The 18,650-nt window shown below is 38.1% G+C and overlaps 1 protein-coding gene across 3 annotated transcripts in view; it reads left to right on the forward strand.

The window, feature by feature from the left end:
- The window catches only part of UBASH3B (ubiquitin associated and SH3 domain containing B), a 172,353-nt gene extending 155,638 nt beyond the window's left edge, over positions 1–16,715 (forward strand). For all 3 annotated transcript variants that reach the window (XM_069070076.1, XM_069070075.1, XM_069070077.1), the window contains 3 exons: positions 4,806–4,912; positions 6,744–6,853; positions 15,294–16,715. In XM_069070076.1, the coding sequence (XP_068926177.1) occupies positions 4,806–4,912; positions 6,744–6,853; positions 15,294–15,431 (355 nt within the window). In that variant the 3' untranslated portion in view covers positions 15,432–16,715. The remainder of the gene's footprint in view (positions 1–4,805; positions 4,913–6,743; positions 6,854–15,293) is intronic.
- The last annotated feature ends 1,935 nt before the right edge of the window (positions 16,716–18,650 follow it).

Consider the following 18,650-nt stretch of genomic DNA (forward strand, 5'->3'; position numbering starts at 1 on the left):
ATCATAATAGCACCCACCTCCCAGGATTGTTGTGAGGATCAAATGAGATGATTGTAAAGTGCGTAACAGTGTCTGGCACATAGTAGGTGGTATATAAATGTTGGCTATGATTATCATTATTTTTATTATTATTATCCACTATGCCACCTAGCTGCCTTTGGGGCCAGGCAGAATAACTTCAATACCTTTTTTACATGATAGTTTTTCAGATACTTGAAAGATACTCTCCCTAACCCTTACCGAGTCTTCTCTTCTCTGAACTGAACGTTCCCTGTTCCCTCATCTTATCCATAGACAGCATCATTTGTAGACCTCTCGTTTTCCTAGCTGCCTTCCTCAGGATGCACCTCAGTCTTTTCTATTTCCTAAAATGTGGTTCTTAGAACCAAAAACAGTACCCCCTGACGTGGTCTCGTCGAGTCAGAGTACAGTGAGGCAATCATCTCCCTAATTTTGGACATTAATGTAGCCAAATATTGAGTTTGCTTTTTTGGACTACCATCTCACACTGTTGACTAATACTGAACTTGATTTCTATTAAAACTCCCAGATCTTTCTTCACATAAACTCGTCTGCCCATAGTCCCCTCCCCCAACTCCTGGATTCATGTAACTGATTTTTTAACCCACTTATAAGACTGTGCATTTATTATTATCTCTTGATTATATTTGATCCATCATTCAGGATTCTGTTTCTTTCATCCAGCATTTTGTCAGTCCTTCCAAATGTTGCATCAATTGAAAATTTGGTAAGATTTCATTAGTCATTGATTTAAAACAAGAAAAAAAGACAAACATCAAAGGACTGAGCATAGATCCCTGGGGCCTTCCACTAGAGACCTTTCCTCCATATGTTGACATTGGTCCATTAATGACTGTGGTTTAGGCCCTGACATTCAACTGGTCCTGACATCCAACTCTTGCCACTTAGCCCACACCTCTCCATTTTTCCCACAAATATGTTAAGAGAGACTACATTAAATGCTTTGCTATGGCATTCTCCTGATGTGTCAGTCTGGTAACTGTCAAAAAAAGAAATTGAGTTAGTCTGGCTTCAATTAATATATTCAAAGTTAACCACTAAGTATAGAATCAGGTACTTGTAAAATGCCTTTTTCTAGAAATAGACATTCCTAGTTATTATGATGGGGGATGTCAGTCACATGTTTGAGGGCTATATTTAGGACAAGTGATCACTTTAACCAACTCTTTCTCCCCTGTGATATCCTGCCCCTTCTTTTTCTAAATCCAGAAGCACAAATCTGATGGAAAAACCTCAGAGGCTTTCTGGCTCAGGTAGGCAAAGAGTGTCTGGATGCCCAGACTAGTTTATCTAGTCTGTAAGTAGAACCTCAACTGACCCTCTTAGAGAATTTATGTCCCTGCTACTTCCCCTTGTGTTGAGGAGTCAGTCAGTCTGTAAGTAAAAGCAAAGGATTCAAGATTTTAAAATGTCTCTCTCTCTACACCCCCCCTCATAGTTGTACATCACATTTTGTTCTCTCCCCCTCCATGGAATTTCTCCCTCAGGCTATAGTTTTGCTCTGGTATGAGGAATGCAGCCAAAGGTAATGTCATTGAGCCAACAGAAATTGCATGTTCTGATGGGGAATTGGGGAACTTGTTGCCAGCCTGGGCAAGGCATATTCCCCCACAGCGCCACTCCCAGCTGTCTTGGTTGAAGGCAGCTCTCTGGTATTCCCCTCAAACAGTTGCTAAAATTCTTCTCATTCTGACTTGAAAAATGTGCATGGATCATTCCATCTACACTGTCTTTTGTTGTTCACCCATAGACACAAAAGAGAGGTAGATCCAGAAAACTTCAACGGCAGGGTATACGCAGTGCCCACTCCAGTTCCCATTTACAGGTGTATTTTTGTACAGCCCTTGGTTTGACTTTAGAACCTATCAACTCTTTATTTTTGTTTCTGCACATGTGAAAGGCAGCATCTAAAAGTGTGGGGCCGCTGCTCCTCCAGTGACACTTCCTCTGGAAAAACTTCAGACTGAAAAGCATTGAGGGAGAGGTGCTAAATTGGGGCCCAAGGAATGGTGGAAACATGGCCAGTCAGATGACTAAGAGCCAGGAGAGTTGAGTTCTAGTCCTTATTCTCCTGTTCACTCGCACCAATCCATTACACCATAACAGGGTTAGAATTGTGCATAGTGTGACCTTTGTCACAGTCCGAGCCATAAGGCACAGGGAAGAATTATAGATGCACAGAATTTGAAGGCTGGGAGGGCAACTTCAGTGACCCTCTTGTCCAACCTATACAGAAAAAGAATTTCCACTGCATTATCCCTGACAAGTTATCTTTTGGCCTCTGCTTGAAGCGGAAGGGGATCCAATCACCCCTCTGCCACCCATCCTACTTTTGGACAGATTTAATTATGGAGGGCAGGTAGGTAGTGCAGTGGATAGAGCACCAGGCCTGGAGTCAGAATGATCTGAATTCAAATTCAGCCTCAGACACTTAATAGCTGAGTGACCCTGGGCAAATCACTTAACCCTTCTTTGCCTCAGTACCTCTTCTATAAAGTAGGGACATTTCCTTCCTGGTAATGGCAAACCACTCCAGTATTTTTGCCAGGAAAACTCCAAAAGGGGTCAAAAAGAGTTGAACACAACTGAAAAATGACAAACAACAACTGTACCAGACATTGGGGATACAGAAACAGAAATGAAACCATCCCTTCCCTGAAGGAGCTTACATTCTGTTGTGTGTATGATGTGTGATAGCCCCAGTCATAGACAGAGTGGGGTTAGAAGATCACTAAAGAAGTATTTCTGATTCCTTGAGAGGCATTCGTTTTCCTTTATAACTGCAATCATGGAAGGAAAAATGTTGTTAATGCAGCCATATAAATTGGTACTGTCTCATGAGCCTTGAGACCTCTAGAAGTAATAAGGCTGACCATCAAACACAAATTGTGATGCACAGCAACAGTCCCCTGGTCCTTTGGACCATTTTGCTATTTACTGACTTTAGATCCAGTTTCTTGTAACTATAGTTAAGAATGAACAAAGTTAGTGAAGTCTTTAATAAACACATAAAATGTAGTATTATAGAATTTTCGAGCTAGAAGTGACTCTTAGAAATCATCTTGTCATCCCCCTGCCCCTTATACATATGTATTTTGCACATAAAAGATGAAGGCTTTAGAGCCAGAAAAAGGACCCTACAAACCATCTACTCCAACCCGTTCCTGATGACATCAATTATTAGCTCCCTTCCCTCCAAAAATCATTTTGTATTTTTTGGTCGATATCTTATATTTACTTGTGTGTGTGTATGTATGTATTGTATTATCTCTCTTAAACATAAGCCCTTTGGGGGTATAGCCTGTCTCATTTTCATCTCTTAATCCTCATTACCCTGGCAGAGTACCTGGAACATGGTAGACACTTGGTAAATGCTTGTGGAATTGAATCCCACCACACCATGATGCTTGTAGACTTGTCCAGGCTAAACCTAGAACCATGATGGAGTAGAATGGGCATCAAGAGCCAGGAGACCTGGCTTTGACATGAACAAGTTATGTATCCTTGGGCAAATCACTTAATTTCTTTGAGCCTTAATTTCGTCATCTGTAAAATTAGGTGATTGAACTTGAAGTTTAAATTGTCTTCCAGCTTTAATAGTATAGGATTTTATGAAACCAGTTCTCTTAATGATCTGTCCAATGTCCTTTTCATTTGACTAGGAGGCTTATTAAAGGAAGAAGTATACAGTCCCAAATATTTCTTAAGCTTGTTTCTAAAGAATATTTTGTGCAAGGAGGGTTAGATGCCTGACAGAGATTGAGGAAATATCTAGGAACCTTATTATCAAGAGATGTCATCTCAGCGTTTCTTTACCCTAGCCCTCTGACCATAATAATTCATTATAGCTACAGTTACCAGGGATGGGGAACCTGCAGCCTTGAGGCCACATGTGGCCTTCTAGGTTCTTGGGTGTGGCCTTTTGACTGGGTCCAAGTTTTACACAATAAATCCTTTTATTAAGGGCATTAGTTCTGTGAAGTTTGGATTGAGTCACAGGGCCATGCTTGAGGACCTAGAGGGCCATATGTGGCCTCGAGTTCGCAGGTTACCCATCCCTGGGTTAGATGATGGTAAAGTCAACTGACAAATAATCAGGCATTGTGTAGACAAGGTAGCTAGTTGATTCATTAGACTTTAGTTCTTCAGAGGATTACCTCTCTTAATTTCAATTTCCTTGTTTGTAAAACAAGGATAATTCTTATACTCCCAAGTTTGCATGGTGATTGTGAAGAAAGTACTTTACAAACTTTAAGCACTTTGAAAATTTGCTGTTACCATTATGGTGGAATGATGTAGAAAGGGTATCTCTCTGCTTCTCAGTGTGCCCCATTTATAAAAATATTCCCTGTACCTGCCTTTTTCTTAGGGATGCTGTATGGTTAAGCCAGGAAAAAGAAGTATGCATGGAAAGATCAGGGGCAGGGGGCCAGTAAGAGGATGGGGGCTAGTTACTCTGTGTTTTGGACTAGACGTCTATATGGGGAGTTACTGATAAGAAAAATCTCCCTACCAATGCAAATCAGCCTTTTCCCTGCAACTTACACTCTTAGAGAGTTGCCTGGGGTACCAAGGTGAAATAGCTTGCTCATACATCTACTGTGGAACTGACATGAACATAGGCCTTTGAGATTGAGAGGCTGCTCCCTATCCACTATACCATACTGCCTTTCCTACCCCACAGTCGTCTTTTTTACTATTACTTGTTCTCTCTCCAGCTATCAAAATGTCTTAATTCCTTTTGGTCATTCTTCTGTCTATAGACCTCATATACCAGTCAGCAAATTAGTGATTTCTGAGTCCTATGACACATACATCAGTAGAAGCTTCCAAGTCACGAAAGAAATCATAAGTGAATGTAAAAGCAAAGGTAAGCAATGTTCTCTTTTACTCCACCTTGAATTTAGCAGTGATTCTCCAACATGGTTAACTTGATTCTCTTATTTCTTTTAAGATTGTCTTAGCAGCCAAATGGTTAACAAAAAAGAGAAGTATTTCCCTAACCGTTTGCCTAGACCTTCATGTTAAATTTGTAATGTCCTCTGAGTACCCCAGATAACAGGGGACTGCATTGAGGTACACTGGAGCCTTACTGTATGTCGTGTCACTCTATGTAAAGTGAAATATAGTATTATTGTAATGTTACCATAGATGATGTGGAATACAGTACTAGATGGTGCCATGGTGGATATTCTAACATATCACCCTGTATAACATGAAATACAATATTAGATGCACCCATAATAAATATAGTACCATCACTCTATATGACATGGAATTCAGAATTAGATGATACCATTCTGGATTTTATAACATAGCCTTGTAACATGAAATATGTGATTAGATGGCACCATTCTGAATATTATAACCTTGCCTCATGTAACATGGAGTACAATATTAGATGGCACCATGGTGGATATTGTTTGAAGGCACTCATTTTTAGAAATAGCAAACTAGCATGCCAGCTTTGCCTCTTAGCTGATCACACGGCATGCTGGATAGTATTAATCTATTCATGGCAGTTATTATTTCAGTCCATTAAAGCTGTACTTGATTACATAGCTATATTTGATTGATGCTTGAAGTTTTGATTCTTTTATTCTGTCACCTATCTCCTGTATACAAAATTATAACTATTCTATTTCCATTATAAAGCAAACTATCCTATTTTGAAGTTATTGATTGAATTTTAGAATAGTTAGGATGGCCAAATTGTTGTAAAATGTTCCCAGGTAGGGGTTTCACATGGCTCATGTTACCACTACTTAACCTCAGTACACACATAATAATGCCCTATTAGAAACTTCTGAGAACTCAGGACTGGGTAGAAGGGGAAAAAAAGATATCTCTATGAATCCTTTTTTTTTTTTTTTTGGTCCAAGCCTGTGATTTTTAAGGAATTCCTGGAATGAAAGCTACCTCCACCAATGCAAATCAGCCACTTCTCTGTGATGGATAGTCTTAGAGAGTTTTCTGGGACACTGAGAGATTATGTAACTTGCTCAGGGTCACATAGCTACCGTTATGTGTTGGAGGTAGAACTCGAACCCAGTTTTTTTATCCAATGTGTCTGACTGCCTGTAACACAAATCCTATATCACAAAATAGAGCCTAAGTGTATTAAGACAGATACAAAGGATTGTAGATTTCAAAGTGGAAAGGACCCTAAAGTCCATCAAGTCAAATCCCTTCATTTAACAGATGAGGGAACTAAGGCTCAGAGAGTTTAAAATGATTTGCCTTTGGTCACATGATTAGCAAGTGTCTGAGAAAGGATTTGAATCCAGATCTTTCCAATACCAAGTCTCATACTCTAACCATTTCACCACCCTCCAAGTTGCAAGGAAGGAAAAAGCTCATTTTCTATCGAAGCAGAGGAGACTCGAGGGATCAGGGAAAATTTCGTTGAGGAGGTGGTATTCATCCTGGGCCTTGAAGGATGGATAGAATTTTAAAAGAGATGGGGATGGAATTGTTGGAATGGTGATGTGGGGAGGACATTCCAGAAATTATATAAACAAAAGTTTGGAGGCAGCAAAGCAAGGGAAATGTTTATGGGACAGTGAGTGGCAGAATTTGGAGGAACAGAATATATAATAGAGAGAAATGTGAAAGGCTGTAAGGGTGGGCTGCCATTTTGAATGTCACCTATGTAGAGTTTTCCAGATCCATTTTCACATGCTCTACTTTTCCATTCCCAGGAAATAACATCTTGATAGTGGCTCATGCATCTTCCCTTGAAGCATGTACGTGCCAGCTTCAAGGCCTCTCACCCCAGAACTCCAAGGACTTTGTGCAGATGGTCCGAAAGGTAATTCACACTACTGCTTACACTTTAGTTTAAGTAGCATATAGCACCTCATGGTTTCATTATATTTTAGTGGCTTGCTGATTGATAAATGCAAGGCCTTTATGTGTGGCAGTTCATTCATTCAGGAGCCAGAGGGAGTCAGTCAGTCATTCCTTCAGCATGTTTTCGGTCTTTCCTTCAGCACAGTTTATCGAGGGCTTGCTCTGTATGAGACATTGTGCTAGGTAGTGTCAGGACTACAAAGATGTAAGCAACAGCGCCTCTGCCTTCTTGAAACTTACACTCTAATAGCAATACAATCCAAAAGCCACACAGTGCTACAAAACTAAAATACAAAAAATACAATAAAATCTCCTGTGTACTATAACAGTTCAGAGGAGGGAAAGCTCACTTCTGGCAAGGGTCATCAGAGAAGACTTCAAGGAGGAGGTATTTCTCCTGTACTAGGTCTTGAAAAATGGGTAAGAGGGGCGGCCAGGTAGCACAGTGAGTAAGAGCACTGGCCCCAGTGTCAGGATGACCTGGGGATCAAATCCAGGCTCAGATACTTAGCACCACACCCAGAAATAACTGGCCGTGTAACCTTGAGCAAGTTACTTAACCCCAATTGCTTTAAAAAAAAAAATGGGTAAGAAGGCTGTCTTTTAAAAAATATATTAATGAAAATCTGACTCTCTTCCTCCTTCCCTACTGGGAAAGGAAAACAAAACCAAACCCTGTTACAAGCATGTATATTCAAGCAAAGCAAATTCTCACATTGTACATATCTATATAGAAATGTGTGTTAATCTACATTCTAAGTGGTAGGAAGATTGTCAGCAGGTGGAAGTGATGGGGGTCAGGGAGTCCAGGAACCCCACTAACCAGAGTCCCTCTAAAGCAGTTTGGAATGAATTCATGGACTCAAGCATTCTCTGAGTCAAGGTGGCAAAGCTTTGTTGTTAGGCTATGCAGCGGGCAAGAGTTCTCAGGGAACCTGCAACCTTAGAGGAGGGGGTATATTATAGTTTATATAGGATAACTGTATTAAAACCTATGCCAGATATGCTAACTAGGTGAGTCAAGGTGGGATTAGGGAGGAGTTAAGGAGTGGTTGGTTCTTAAAGGAACATGCACTATTAATATCTACTGCGTAGGCATATTGCCCAGAATTCACTGGGAAATAGCCCAGGGGTTGCTGCATGGAGGTGTGGTTTTAGGCTTGAAACATCACTAAGCCAGGTAGCGGTCAGGCTGACCAAGCTGCCTCTCATCACTGTCATGTTTGACAAGATGGATGTTGAGAGTTTAGTATGTCCCAAGCTAATGAGGGATTCAGGATGTATATAATGAGCTAGGGAGTATACATATGACTGAATCTAGGATATATGTATGATAGGTATGACCCAGTACACAGCTGCTTCAGCCGGTACTCAGTTGGGTCAAACTACTAAATTCTATAGGTGCAGCTGGCCACTGTATCAGGAAGAGGGAGAAGTACTTTGTTAGAACATGCTGCGCTTGAGCTAGAGAGAAACTGCCTGAGACAGTGTTTTGAGACTAGGGAGAAATGTGGTTTTGGAACTGGATGTGATTTTACAAACTGGAGTTCGAGCACAGGCACCCAAGCACCCCATCAGGAGGAAGTAGGGAATATGGAATAATCTGGAACATAATTTCTTTTAGTTTCTTCTGTTCTTTAAAAGTTGATGATGCTTGGGGGGTGGCTAAGTGGCACAGTGAATACAGCACTGGCCCTGGAGTCAGGAAGACCTGAGTTCAAATCCAGCCTTGGACACTTAACACTTACTAGCTGTGTGACCTTGGGCAAATCACTTGACCTCAACTGCCCCTATGAAAAGCAAAAAAAAAAGATGATGCTTGACAGAAATCTAACTTTGGAAGCATCATCACAAAATTAGAAAAATAGCCCATTTTTGAAGATGATAAACACTGCACAGTCACAGAGTCAAGCCCTCCTCATGACAGGTAATTCCATTAGGATTAAATTGCCGAGATCAAAAAATTAATTTAGAGTAGTGTTTCCTAAACTTTTTTGCAGAACTGTGTTATGTCACGTGATAAGAATAGAGATTCTGTAAGGAACTCCATTGATGGATGTATTTTCCCCAGTAGATTATGTATTATTTATAATATAAATAATATTATTATGTAATTGACTAATTATGTAACATGGAATTGATTGGTGTTGTTAATAACCATAATTAATAATAATACCTAGTAAGTATGAAGGGGGAAGCTAGGTAGTGCAGTGGATATAGCATCAGGCACGGAGTCAGGAAGACCAGCATTCAAATGTGACGTCAGACGCTTACCAGCTGTATGCCCCTGTTTGCCCCAGTTTCCTTACCTGTAAAATGAGCCATAGAAGAAACTGGCAATCCATTCTAGTATCTTTGCCAAGAAAACCCTAACTGGGGCCATGAAGAGTCAGACATGACTGAAAAATTACTAAACAACAACAAAGATAACAGCATTTTAAAGTTTGCAAAACACTTTACACATATTTTATCCTCACAACATCCCTGAGAGACAGGTTGCTATTGTTCTCATTTTATAAGTGGGAAAACTCATGTGTGTATCAAAATTTATTAGCTGGTTGTGTGGTCAGCTGGAAGGATCTCCAACTCAACTGGTCCATTTCAATGACAATATTTCAGTATTAAAATAAAATTGATTTATTCAATTTTGCTCCAAAATAAGAATTCTCTGTTTAATTCCACTCAAGCATATATGGGTTCTATTAATTTATTTCAAATCCCAAAGACTTCTGTTGCCAAATTAGTTTGGGAGAGCCTAGTTTTGAAGCTTCCCTGCCCTGCCATTTTTTCACATCCCAAATAATATTTACAGACCAAACTTTCTGATTTTTCTTCTAGTTGAGCATTGGCACCAAGCTGAAAGGAATAGTTAATATGCCTTATCAGTAGCATTGAACCCAAATAGAAAGAGGGTCGCTAAATCATGCATAAAGTTCCCTGGGGGTAACACATTGATTTAGAAAAACTCATATTAACAACCCATGTTCTATTATATTTTTATTTATTTTGTTAAATTTTTCCCAATTATATTTTAATCTGCTTCAAGCACTACCATGGCCTGTGTGTTTGTGCTAGATGACTGAAATGGGATTCAAAATAGTTTTAACGGGGCAGGTAGGTGGTACAGTGAATAGAGTACTGGCCTTCGAGTTAAGAGGACCTGAGTTCAAATCCAGCCTCAGACACTTAGCACACACACACAAAACCAACTAGCCATGTGACCTTGGGCAAGTCACTTAACCCCAATTGCCCTTCAAAAAGCAAAAAAAAACCAAAACTTTAGTTTCAACAGTCAGGAATATTAGCCTGAAATTAACAAGGTAGAATTCAAGAGGGAAACTTGTAAAGTCCTGTATTTAGGTTAAAATAATCAATTATGTAAATATAGTATGGAAAGGTCTGACCTATTAGCAGTTCATGTGAAAGAGATCCAGGGGCTTTAAATTACTACAATGTCCGAATGAGTTAACAATGTATTGCAGCTGCTTAAAAAATAAGGCAGCCTTAGAGTAGGTCATGGTCCCCCTGTACTTTGTGCTAATCAGATACAGTTTGGAATAGTGTCAGCTCTGGGCATCACAATGACCTCTCACCAAACAGATCTGTTCAGCACAATATGATCTCACCCATCTCTGCTTAGCTTATCTATCCTCTCTCTGCCTCCTCCAGATGGCTCCAGTCTGATCCCAATCTTGCATTTGTGTCCAATGGCCTCCTCTTTTGCCTACCCACACTCAGTAAGGCAGCACACCCTGTCTCTTGTTCCTGGCCCCAAAAAGAGCACACACAGAGAGCCCTAGTGTGTCTCTTCTCTCTCATTCTTCTCCATTTCTCTTTCCCTACAGAGGTTCCTAGAAGGGTAGGCATAAGTCCCTTCAAAATCCATGGGAACTCCAGACCTGAGGATTCTCACCTCATGCATACTCACACACATTCCAGCCCATGAAGTCTTTGTCCTTTGGTCCTCCAAAATCTCTGTGAGCTTGTGAGATCCCTTGAATTTTCCAAGGTTGCTACAAACCCAGGGTACACATTTATTGGAAATACAGACACTTGTTATTTAAGCGGAATCTACACAGAGTCCTTTTGTAATGCAGTATTCCCTTAGGGATATTGAAAAAAATTAGGAGATCTGTAGGAATACTAGCTATTGTTATAATTTCAGATTTTTGTCTAGAATTTCCTTAAAGTGTATGTACATGTAAATTACTCCTGACCTTTATTTAGTCAGGCTGCCTGAATTTACTAATGACTGTTTAAAAGTTAATATTAGGGTATTGTTTATAATACCCTATTTTTTGTGGATTGTGGATACATAAGTTGTGGTAGGGTGGAAAATGTCTGAGGTGAAGACAAGTTCTATCTGGGAGAAATGGTTTAGCTCATCCCAGGTATGGTCCAATTTAGAGGATGGAGTGAGCGATATCAATAGTTGAAGTCCAAAAGAGCTGGTCCACTTCAACAGCTCCATCAACAGTGCATCAGAATACCCATCTTCCCATAATCCCCCCCCCAAATATTGACTAATAGTCATCTTTTTTTCATATCTGTAGGTTCATATGATAAGAGCTAAAATTTAGAGTTGTTTTAATTTGTTTTTCTCTTACTAGTAGTGATTTAAATCGGAGGCATTTTTCAGGTGGTCATGTAGGACCTAAGTTCAAATCCGACCTCAGACACTTCACACAAAAATTAGCCGTGTGTCCTTGGGCAGGTCACTTAACCCTAATTACCCTACTTTCCCTACTCCAAAAAGCCAAAAAAAAAGAAAAAATGTTCATATCCTTATCTACTGAGGAATGACTTTTGACATTATAAATTTGTGACAATTCCCAGCCTATTTCAGATATTAAATTTACTGGTGATATTTGATGAAATTATATTTTTTTTTTACCACTGTACCATTTCTCTAATTCTGTCTTCATTTACCTTATTTACACAAAAGCTTTTTCAGTTTACATGGTTTTTACATCAGTGAAAGTTATTTGTTTTATCTTTAATGCTATCACCTGTCCTTTGTTTGGCTTAAATTACTCTCTCACTCTCTCACCAGAGTTGTGAAAGATACTTGATTTCATTTTCTTATAATTTTTTTTGTGTGTGTGACCTTTTATATTCAGGTCACATATCTATTTTGAATTTATTGGAGGTAAATATAAGATGCTGATCTAAATTAATTTTTGCTACTTTTCAGTTTTACTAGCACTTCTTGTCAAATAGGGAGTCCTTCCTCTAGTATTTTTGTTCTTGGTTTTATCAAAGGCTTGTTTTCCTAATTTTTATTTCTTGAATGTCTAGACAGTTTAATTTATCTATTCTCTTTTTAAAACCAGTACCAAATAGTTCTAATGACTTCTGTTTTTTTTTTAATATAATTTGAGGTGTGATCATACTATGACCCCTTTACTGATATTTGTATTCATCATTTCCCTTGAGATTTGAGACGTCTGGTTCTTTCAAATGAATTTCATATTCTTTTGCCTAGAGTTCTAAAAAGCATGTTCTCTGTAAGTGATTGGTATAGCACTAAATCTGCAAATTAACTCAGGACTTTTATTTTATTGTTGTGGTTTAACCATGAGCAATGAATATATCTCCAGTTATTTAAATCTCCCCGTTTTACAAAACCTCTATAATTTTGGCATGTATATGGAAGGAAGACCTTGCTGGAAGAAAACTTTAAGGCTTCATTTTTCTCTGTCAAATAAAATGCTTTTTAAAAAAGTATATAGTAAACAGATTAATACAGTGGGATTTTGTATTTTCCTCATCTTTGTCGACAATATGACTATAAAGATGTGGTTGCTTTAGAATATCATTTGTGAAAACTACCCTTTTCCCTTCTCATACCTTTTCCAAGGATGCTTTCAATAGAAATGTAGATTCTTATAAAAATGTGCATATTATGAGAAGATAGCATATGGATCAGTAGCTACTGATATTATTTCTTCTGCCTTTTGGGTAAAATGATGCTTAGGGCTTTGTTTTGTTTGTTTGTTTTAACCTTTGGTATCTTCCACTCTTTCTAATATCCAGAGAATTTATCCTTCAATGCTCTCAAGACTTAAAGAAAGACCTTTTTTGTATGTACTTGGTCCAACCTAATCCATTAAGGGGATTTGTTCTGTGAAGTTTGGAGTCAGTCAAAGTACCGCACTTGAGGACCTAGATGGCTACATGTGGCCTCCCGGCTACAGGTTCCTCACCCTTGGTCTAACCCATTTGCTTACCCCATCATTATTTTTTTCAGTGCCACCTCCACTTCCTAATACAGCACAGCCAGGAGTATGATGTTAGAGTCCAAATATGGTAGTTCCACTGTCCTTGACAATAAAAAAGTGTTTTTTACCAAGATCTTCATGAATCATTTTCATTCGTCATGTTTTTGTTGTCCTTTCAGTCTCATTATATATCCTTTCAGTATAGCTTTGTTTAGTTGGATCTCTTGCTAACTTTTCTATAAACTTGTTTTCCAGTTGCCTTATTGTTATTTAATGAGGCAGTATGGCAGAAAATCTTCTACCATCTTTCATCATGAGATTTGACAAATGAGTTTACATTCTAGACTGATGTTATGTTTGGATTCTAGAGCTTGATAAGGAGAGCAAGTGTTTGCTATCTAAGAGAGTTTCTATATTCTTTTGGTCTCCTCCTGTCAACTAATTCACATCATTTAAACTTCTCTAAGAAATGGTTATACTTGATCTAGATGTCCTTTCCTTTATCCAGTTCCCATTTTCCAGCATCAACAGCTTATTTAAGTAGGTTAAGTTGGAGCTGTTTTAATCAGACACTGTTTCTTTTTCTCATTTTTATTCTAGTTTTCTTGTCAATTTTTATCCTAGCCAGAAGTCACTAGTCCGACAGTGTACAAATAACTGGTCCAAGAAGGGTTCTGATATCATTAACAAACAGTTTGTTATCTAATAAAACACAATCAACCTCATTTTTTATATTGCTTGGTGCTTGACTCATCTAGTAACTCCTGATTTTTTTCCTTAAAAAAAAGTATTGATATTATGTCCATGAGTCTTTGGTCTCTTCTGTTTCTTACTCCCAAACCATATTTTTCCAATATAATTTTGTCATTCTCCCCAAGTATCAAAGTGTTTGTTGCTTTAATTTAGAGAGTTGTACAGGATTATATGTGTAGAACTGGAAGAGACTGATCATCCTCATGCTTTGCAACTGATGTTAATAGATAAGCTGCAATTATTTTCATGATAAGCTTTTTGAAAATACTTATGAGCACTCTAACGTGAGATGACTATATGGTGCATGAAATATTTCATGTTGCCTTTTGGATGGATAATAAAGCCCACTCAGCCGCTGCCTTCATTTGCTTCTCCAAGAAGAACCTGTGAGCCATCTTTCCATTGAGCTGATGCTCCTGCTTGTCTTCTGATTTTATTGATATCAAAAAAGTTAAAGTCAATGTAATTCAGTTCTTTTATTGTAATGTCAGTGTGGGGGTTGGATATGGATCTCATATATCACATTTAAGAGTACCAATAATTTATTTATATTTATACATATCATATGCACACATATACATATGTATACACATATACTATCTGTCTATCGATCTATCTATATCAGCTAGGTGGTACAATGGCTAAAGCACCAGACCTGGAGTCGGAAATACCTAAGTTCAAATCTACCCTCAGACACTTATTAGCAGTGTGACCCTGGACAAGTCACCTAACCCTGTTTCCCTTCGTTTCCTCATCTATAAAATGAGCTGGAGAAGGAAAGAGCAAAACGTGTCCAGTAACTGGGGTCATGAAAAAGTGGACCTGAAAACAACACACATATTTTACACACACATGTATGCATACACATACATGCACACACATGTGTATATATATGTACACCTATTTATTTAGTTAATCTAGAAACTGAGTATTCCCAAAAGCCTTAGTCCCATTTTCTGCCCTTCTGTCATTCACTACAGAAGTAGGAGGGAGCTGCATAGGCCAGAGCATTGTTTTTACTTTTCTCTTGGTTTCATAGGTTACTATGGATACTAACTATAGCTGTCTTTTAAAATTTATTTTATATAATACAACTACAGTTATAATTATGCATGTGTGTACCTATATATAAATACATATGTGTGTATGTGTGTATATTTAAAGGAAAAAACCCAAGGTAAAATAACTTCAGGCACCCCTGGAAAGGAGACCTAGAATCAAAATCTATTTGGCTTGTTTGTTGTTAATTTATTAAAGTCTACCTTATAAAAAGCTGAGTTTCTTGTAAGATTTTACTCTTAATCTTTTATTTGTTTTATTTACTTGTTTTTTGTTTTGGTCATTAAGTTGATAATAAAAAAAAAATTGAGTTCATGGCATTAAATCTCTATTTTATCTTTTCCCTCTTTTCCACTGTGACTACAGATTCCATATCTGGGATTTTGTTCATGTGAAGAATTAGGAGAAACAGGAGTGTGGCAGCTGACTGATCCGCCCATCCTCCCCCTCACACATGGACCAACTGGAGGCTTTAACTGGCGAGAGACATTGCTTCAAGAGTAGACAGCAGTGAATGAGAGCAGACACGGGCCCTTGACAGGCTTTGGAGAAGCCTCTTTTTTGTGTTTCATAACAGAGAAAACACATACCATTTATTCCAGTCTATTTCCTTTCATGCAGTTTCATGCAAGAAATTGTACATGACACTGTGTAGATAGATGCAGGAAAGCTCTTGATTTGAGGTAACAATTCACTCTCTCTTGGCCCTTCTCTGACTAAAGCTCAGCCGTGTGGACTGCTGAGATTTTCTTTCCTGAATCAAGACACCTGTTACAATAGACTTTTTTCCCCCTATGTTCTGAACTATGGACTGAGAGACCTCCCCACACCTCTGGGAGCAGTCAAGCTCTTTCTTAGGATGATTGCAAGCCAAAAGGACAGACACAAAATCCAGCTGGGGTGACATTTGGAATGGGATTTTTATTTACTTCCATTTGCCTAGTATGTAAAGCCAAGCTAAGAAATGAATTGGAGGTGGTTAGAGGAACACACCACCTGTAAAAACTGTCTTCACATAGTGTGCTAGATTCTACCTATCAAGGTAGGCCCCCCTGATTAGGCCAGTCTTAAATACCTTCTAGGTACTCCACTTTAGAAATATGGGACTTAGCCAGATATTGCCACTGTCTTGCAGCAGCAGTGGCCACAGCTGGCCCATCTGTGCTTCACCCCCAAACCATTGTCTAGCCAAGGGGATTCTCATTCTCCAAGCACTTTCAGATCCTCAGGAAGAAGGGGAGCTAGAAGTAAGCTAGGACTTGATAGGCCAAAAGAAGGTTTTGGCTTAATATAAAGCGACTTGGAATTACTCGTTTTGTAGCCTAATTAATTTCTCAATCATTGTGTTTTACTTGGCTTAGTCTAGAATAATAGAACATGTTTAGGATGTTGAGCTTTCAAAGGAATGTACGGTAGGTACATCAGTTAAGTCAGCAAAAAGCTCATCTTGTGCAATATGTACATCTTTATTAACCATGCCAGTAAGTCAATTATTTGTACATTTACCATGTATGTAATACATATTCAAGCATTCATAAATTCATTTATTATACAAGAGATGTATGAAAAGTCAGGGAACTAATTTAAAATTATGACAGTCAGGGCCGCACTGATATTTGTGCCGTCTCATTTGTGTGTGTGTGTTTTTAAATTATAATTTAAAATATATAGGGCTGTATGAAAAGATATGGGGAAGTCATGTCCTGGGATTTCCCTTCCTTCCTGATTACTGCATACTTTCAAGAGGAGCTTTATTTAAAAGAAAAAATAAATGACAATCAAACCAAATGTCAATGTCTATTTAATTGTGTGAATAGCTTATTGTTGACTGATAATGAGTATTCAAAATTGAATCTGGTACTGCACAGAGAGTGTAGGAATTTAAGAGATGGTAATAGGTAACATTAAAATGAGTCGAGGTATGTCATTAAGTGGAATAGGATCCAAATTCCTGATGCGTAGAGTAGAGGTCATATAATAATAGATCCGTGACCCTAATGAGTTTGACGGTGCCTGAGAAAGAGGGAAAAGGTAACAAGTAGCCTCCTTTGGTGTTTTATAAAGCATTCAAGATTATAGATTTAGATCTGGACAGAGGTTAAGTGACTTGCCTAAGGTCAAACAGGTAGTTTGGAGCCAAGCCTGCATTTGAATTCAGGTCTCTGCCTCCAAACCCAGTGCCCTTTCCATTATGCCATCCTGCCTCCCTTGCAGCAGGGGAAATTGGGGGGACAAGATTTCTAAGTTGTATATTTTTAGTGAGAAATCAACTTCTAGTCATCTATAAACACTAGTACAGATTGTTAACATAGAAATTGCCTACCCAGTTGCTAATGCAACTGGTTAATAAATGTACTAAAAAGCATATTATCTTTGGGGTTGGGGGTGGAGAATAGACCCACTTAAGATTTTAATTGAAAATCACATCACAGCTAATATCCTGCCACTGCTGTTTGTTACTGGTGTTCTTGAGTCAATAAATTCATTTTTTTAGACTAATATCTGTGTGAACTGTATGGCATTGTAAAAAAAAAAAATCCCTTAATTTATAGTCTCCAAAACAAGGCTAGAAACTTTTTCTCACAAAATAGGGTGCTTTGGACAATATCTATATGTATACAATTGATAGACACAACCGATATCACAGGTTGTCTTTTCTGTCTTCTGTCTATGTAGCTTGACTGTAGAGGTAGGCAGTAGCAAACTGATCAGTTTGGATGTGCTGTACATTATTTTAATCATATATTAAAAACTGTTTTAAGTTATGCCTACCTAGGCAGTGGAGATTTGAAATAAATATGTAGACTGAAGACTAATGAAGAAGAAAAAGAGGTTTATTGGGGGGGGGGGGCATGTCAGAATTCTCCAGGGGGCTGATCTCCATAGCCTAAATTTACTAGGTGCTAATAGTTATCATTTCTTACTTGCCTGTGTAAAAATAACCTCAGCCTGCTTTGGGGGATCATTTTGATTCTCCAAGGTAAAAAAGAGCAAAAAAGTTAACTCATCATATATCCAACTATTAGAGTCTGAATTAATATTTTAAACCAAGGTACAGGATTTTTCCTGGAAGCTTATTAAGAACCAGCCAAATTAGAAAAGTCAAATTAGATAAAAAGTCTCATCAAGAGCAGTGTGTGTGTATATATACAATAAATATGTGTGTGTATGCAGATGTGTATATATAATATATATTATGTATATAATATACACACAAATGCATATGTATATATGTACACCCATAAAATGAAACTAACTAAAAGATTTCTTCCTGGTATTGAGCATTTAATATAGCATCCTGCATGTATGTGTGTGTTATATCAGTTTCCTAAGGCTCTGGTTATTATTTGCAGATAGGACTTTGTTTTCAATGGTTTTGAAAATGCTTCTATTCCACTGTGGACACAAGTAATTGACACATTTTAATGCAAAAGCTGGATGCTGCATTGTCCCAGGTTTCCTTCCTGGTAGTTTCACTGGTATCTAGGAGCTGAATGCTTTACCTCTGTATTGACTTCAGAATACAGTGTTTAACTTTCCATTTAGATTCATAGAATCTGAATGGATCTAATTTAAATAGCTATCTGATAGTTGGAAAGAAAGGGGTATTTTTCACCCTGTTGTGGCAGGTTGAGCAAGTTTCGATTTTTTATTTTAATGATCTACTTCCATCAAAGAGTTATTTAAAAATAATTGTATATATTCTTCAAAAAATTTTAACAT

The sequence above is a fragment of the Petaurus breviceps genome, unplaced genomic scaffold (genome assembly GCF_028583685.1).
Source record: "Petaurus breviceps papuanus isolate PSGF00001 unplaced genomic scaffold, PetGlider_PUasm1.0 90804, whole genome shotgun sequence".
Lineage (NCBI taxonomy): Eukaryota > Metazoa > Chordata > Mammalia > Diprotodontia > Petauridae > Petaurus > Petaurus breviceps.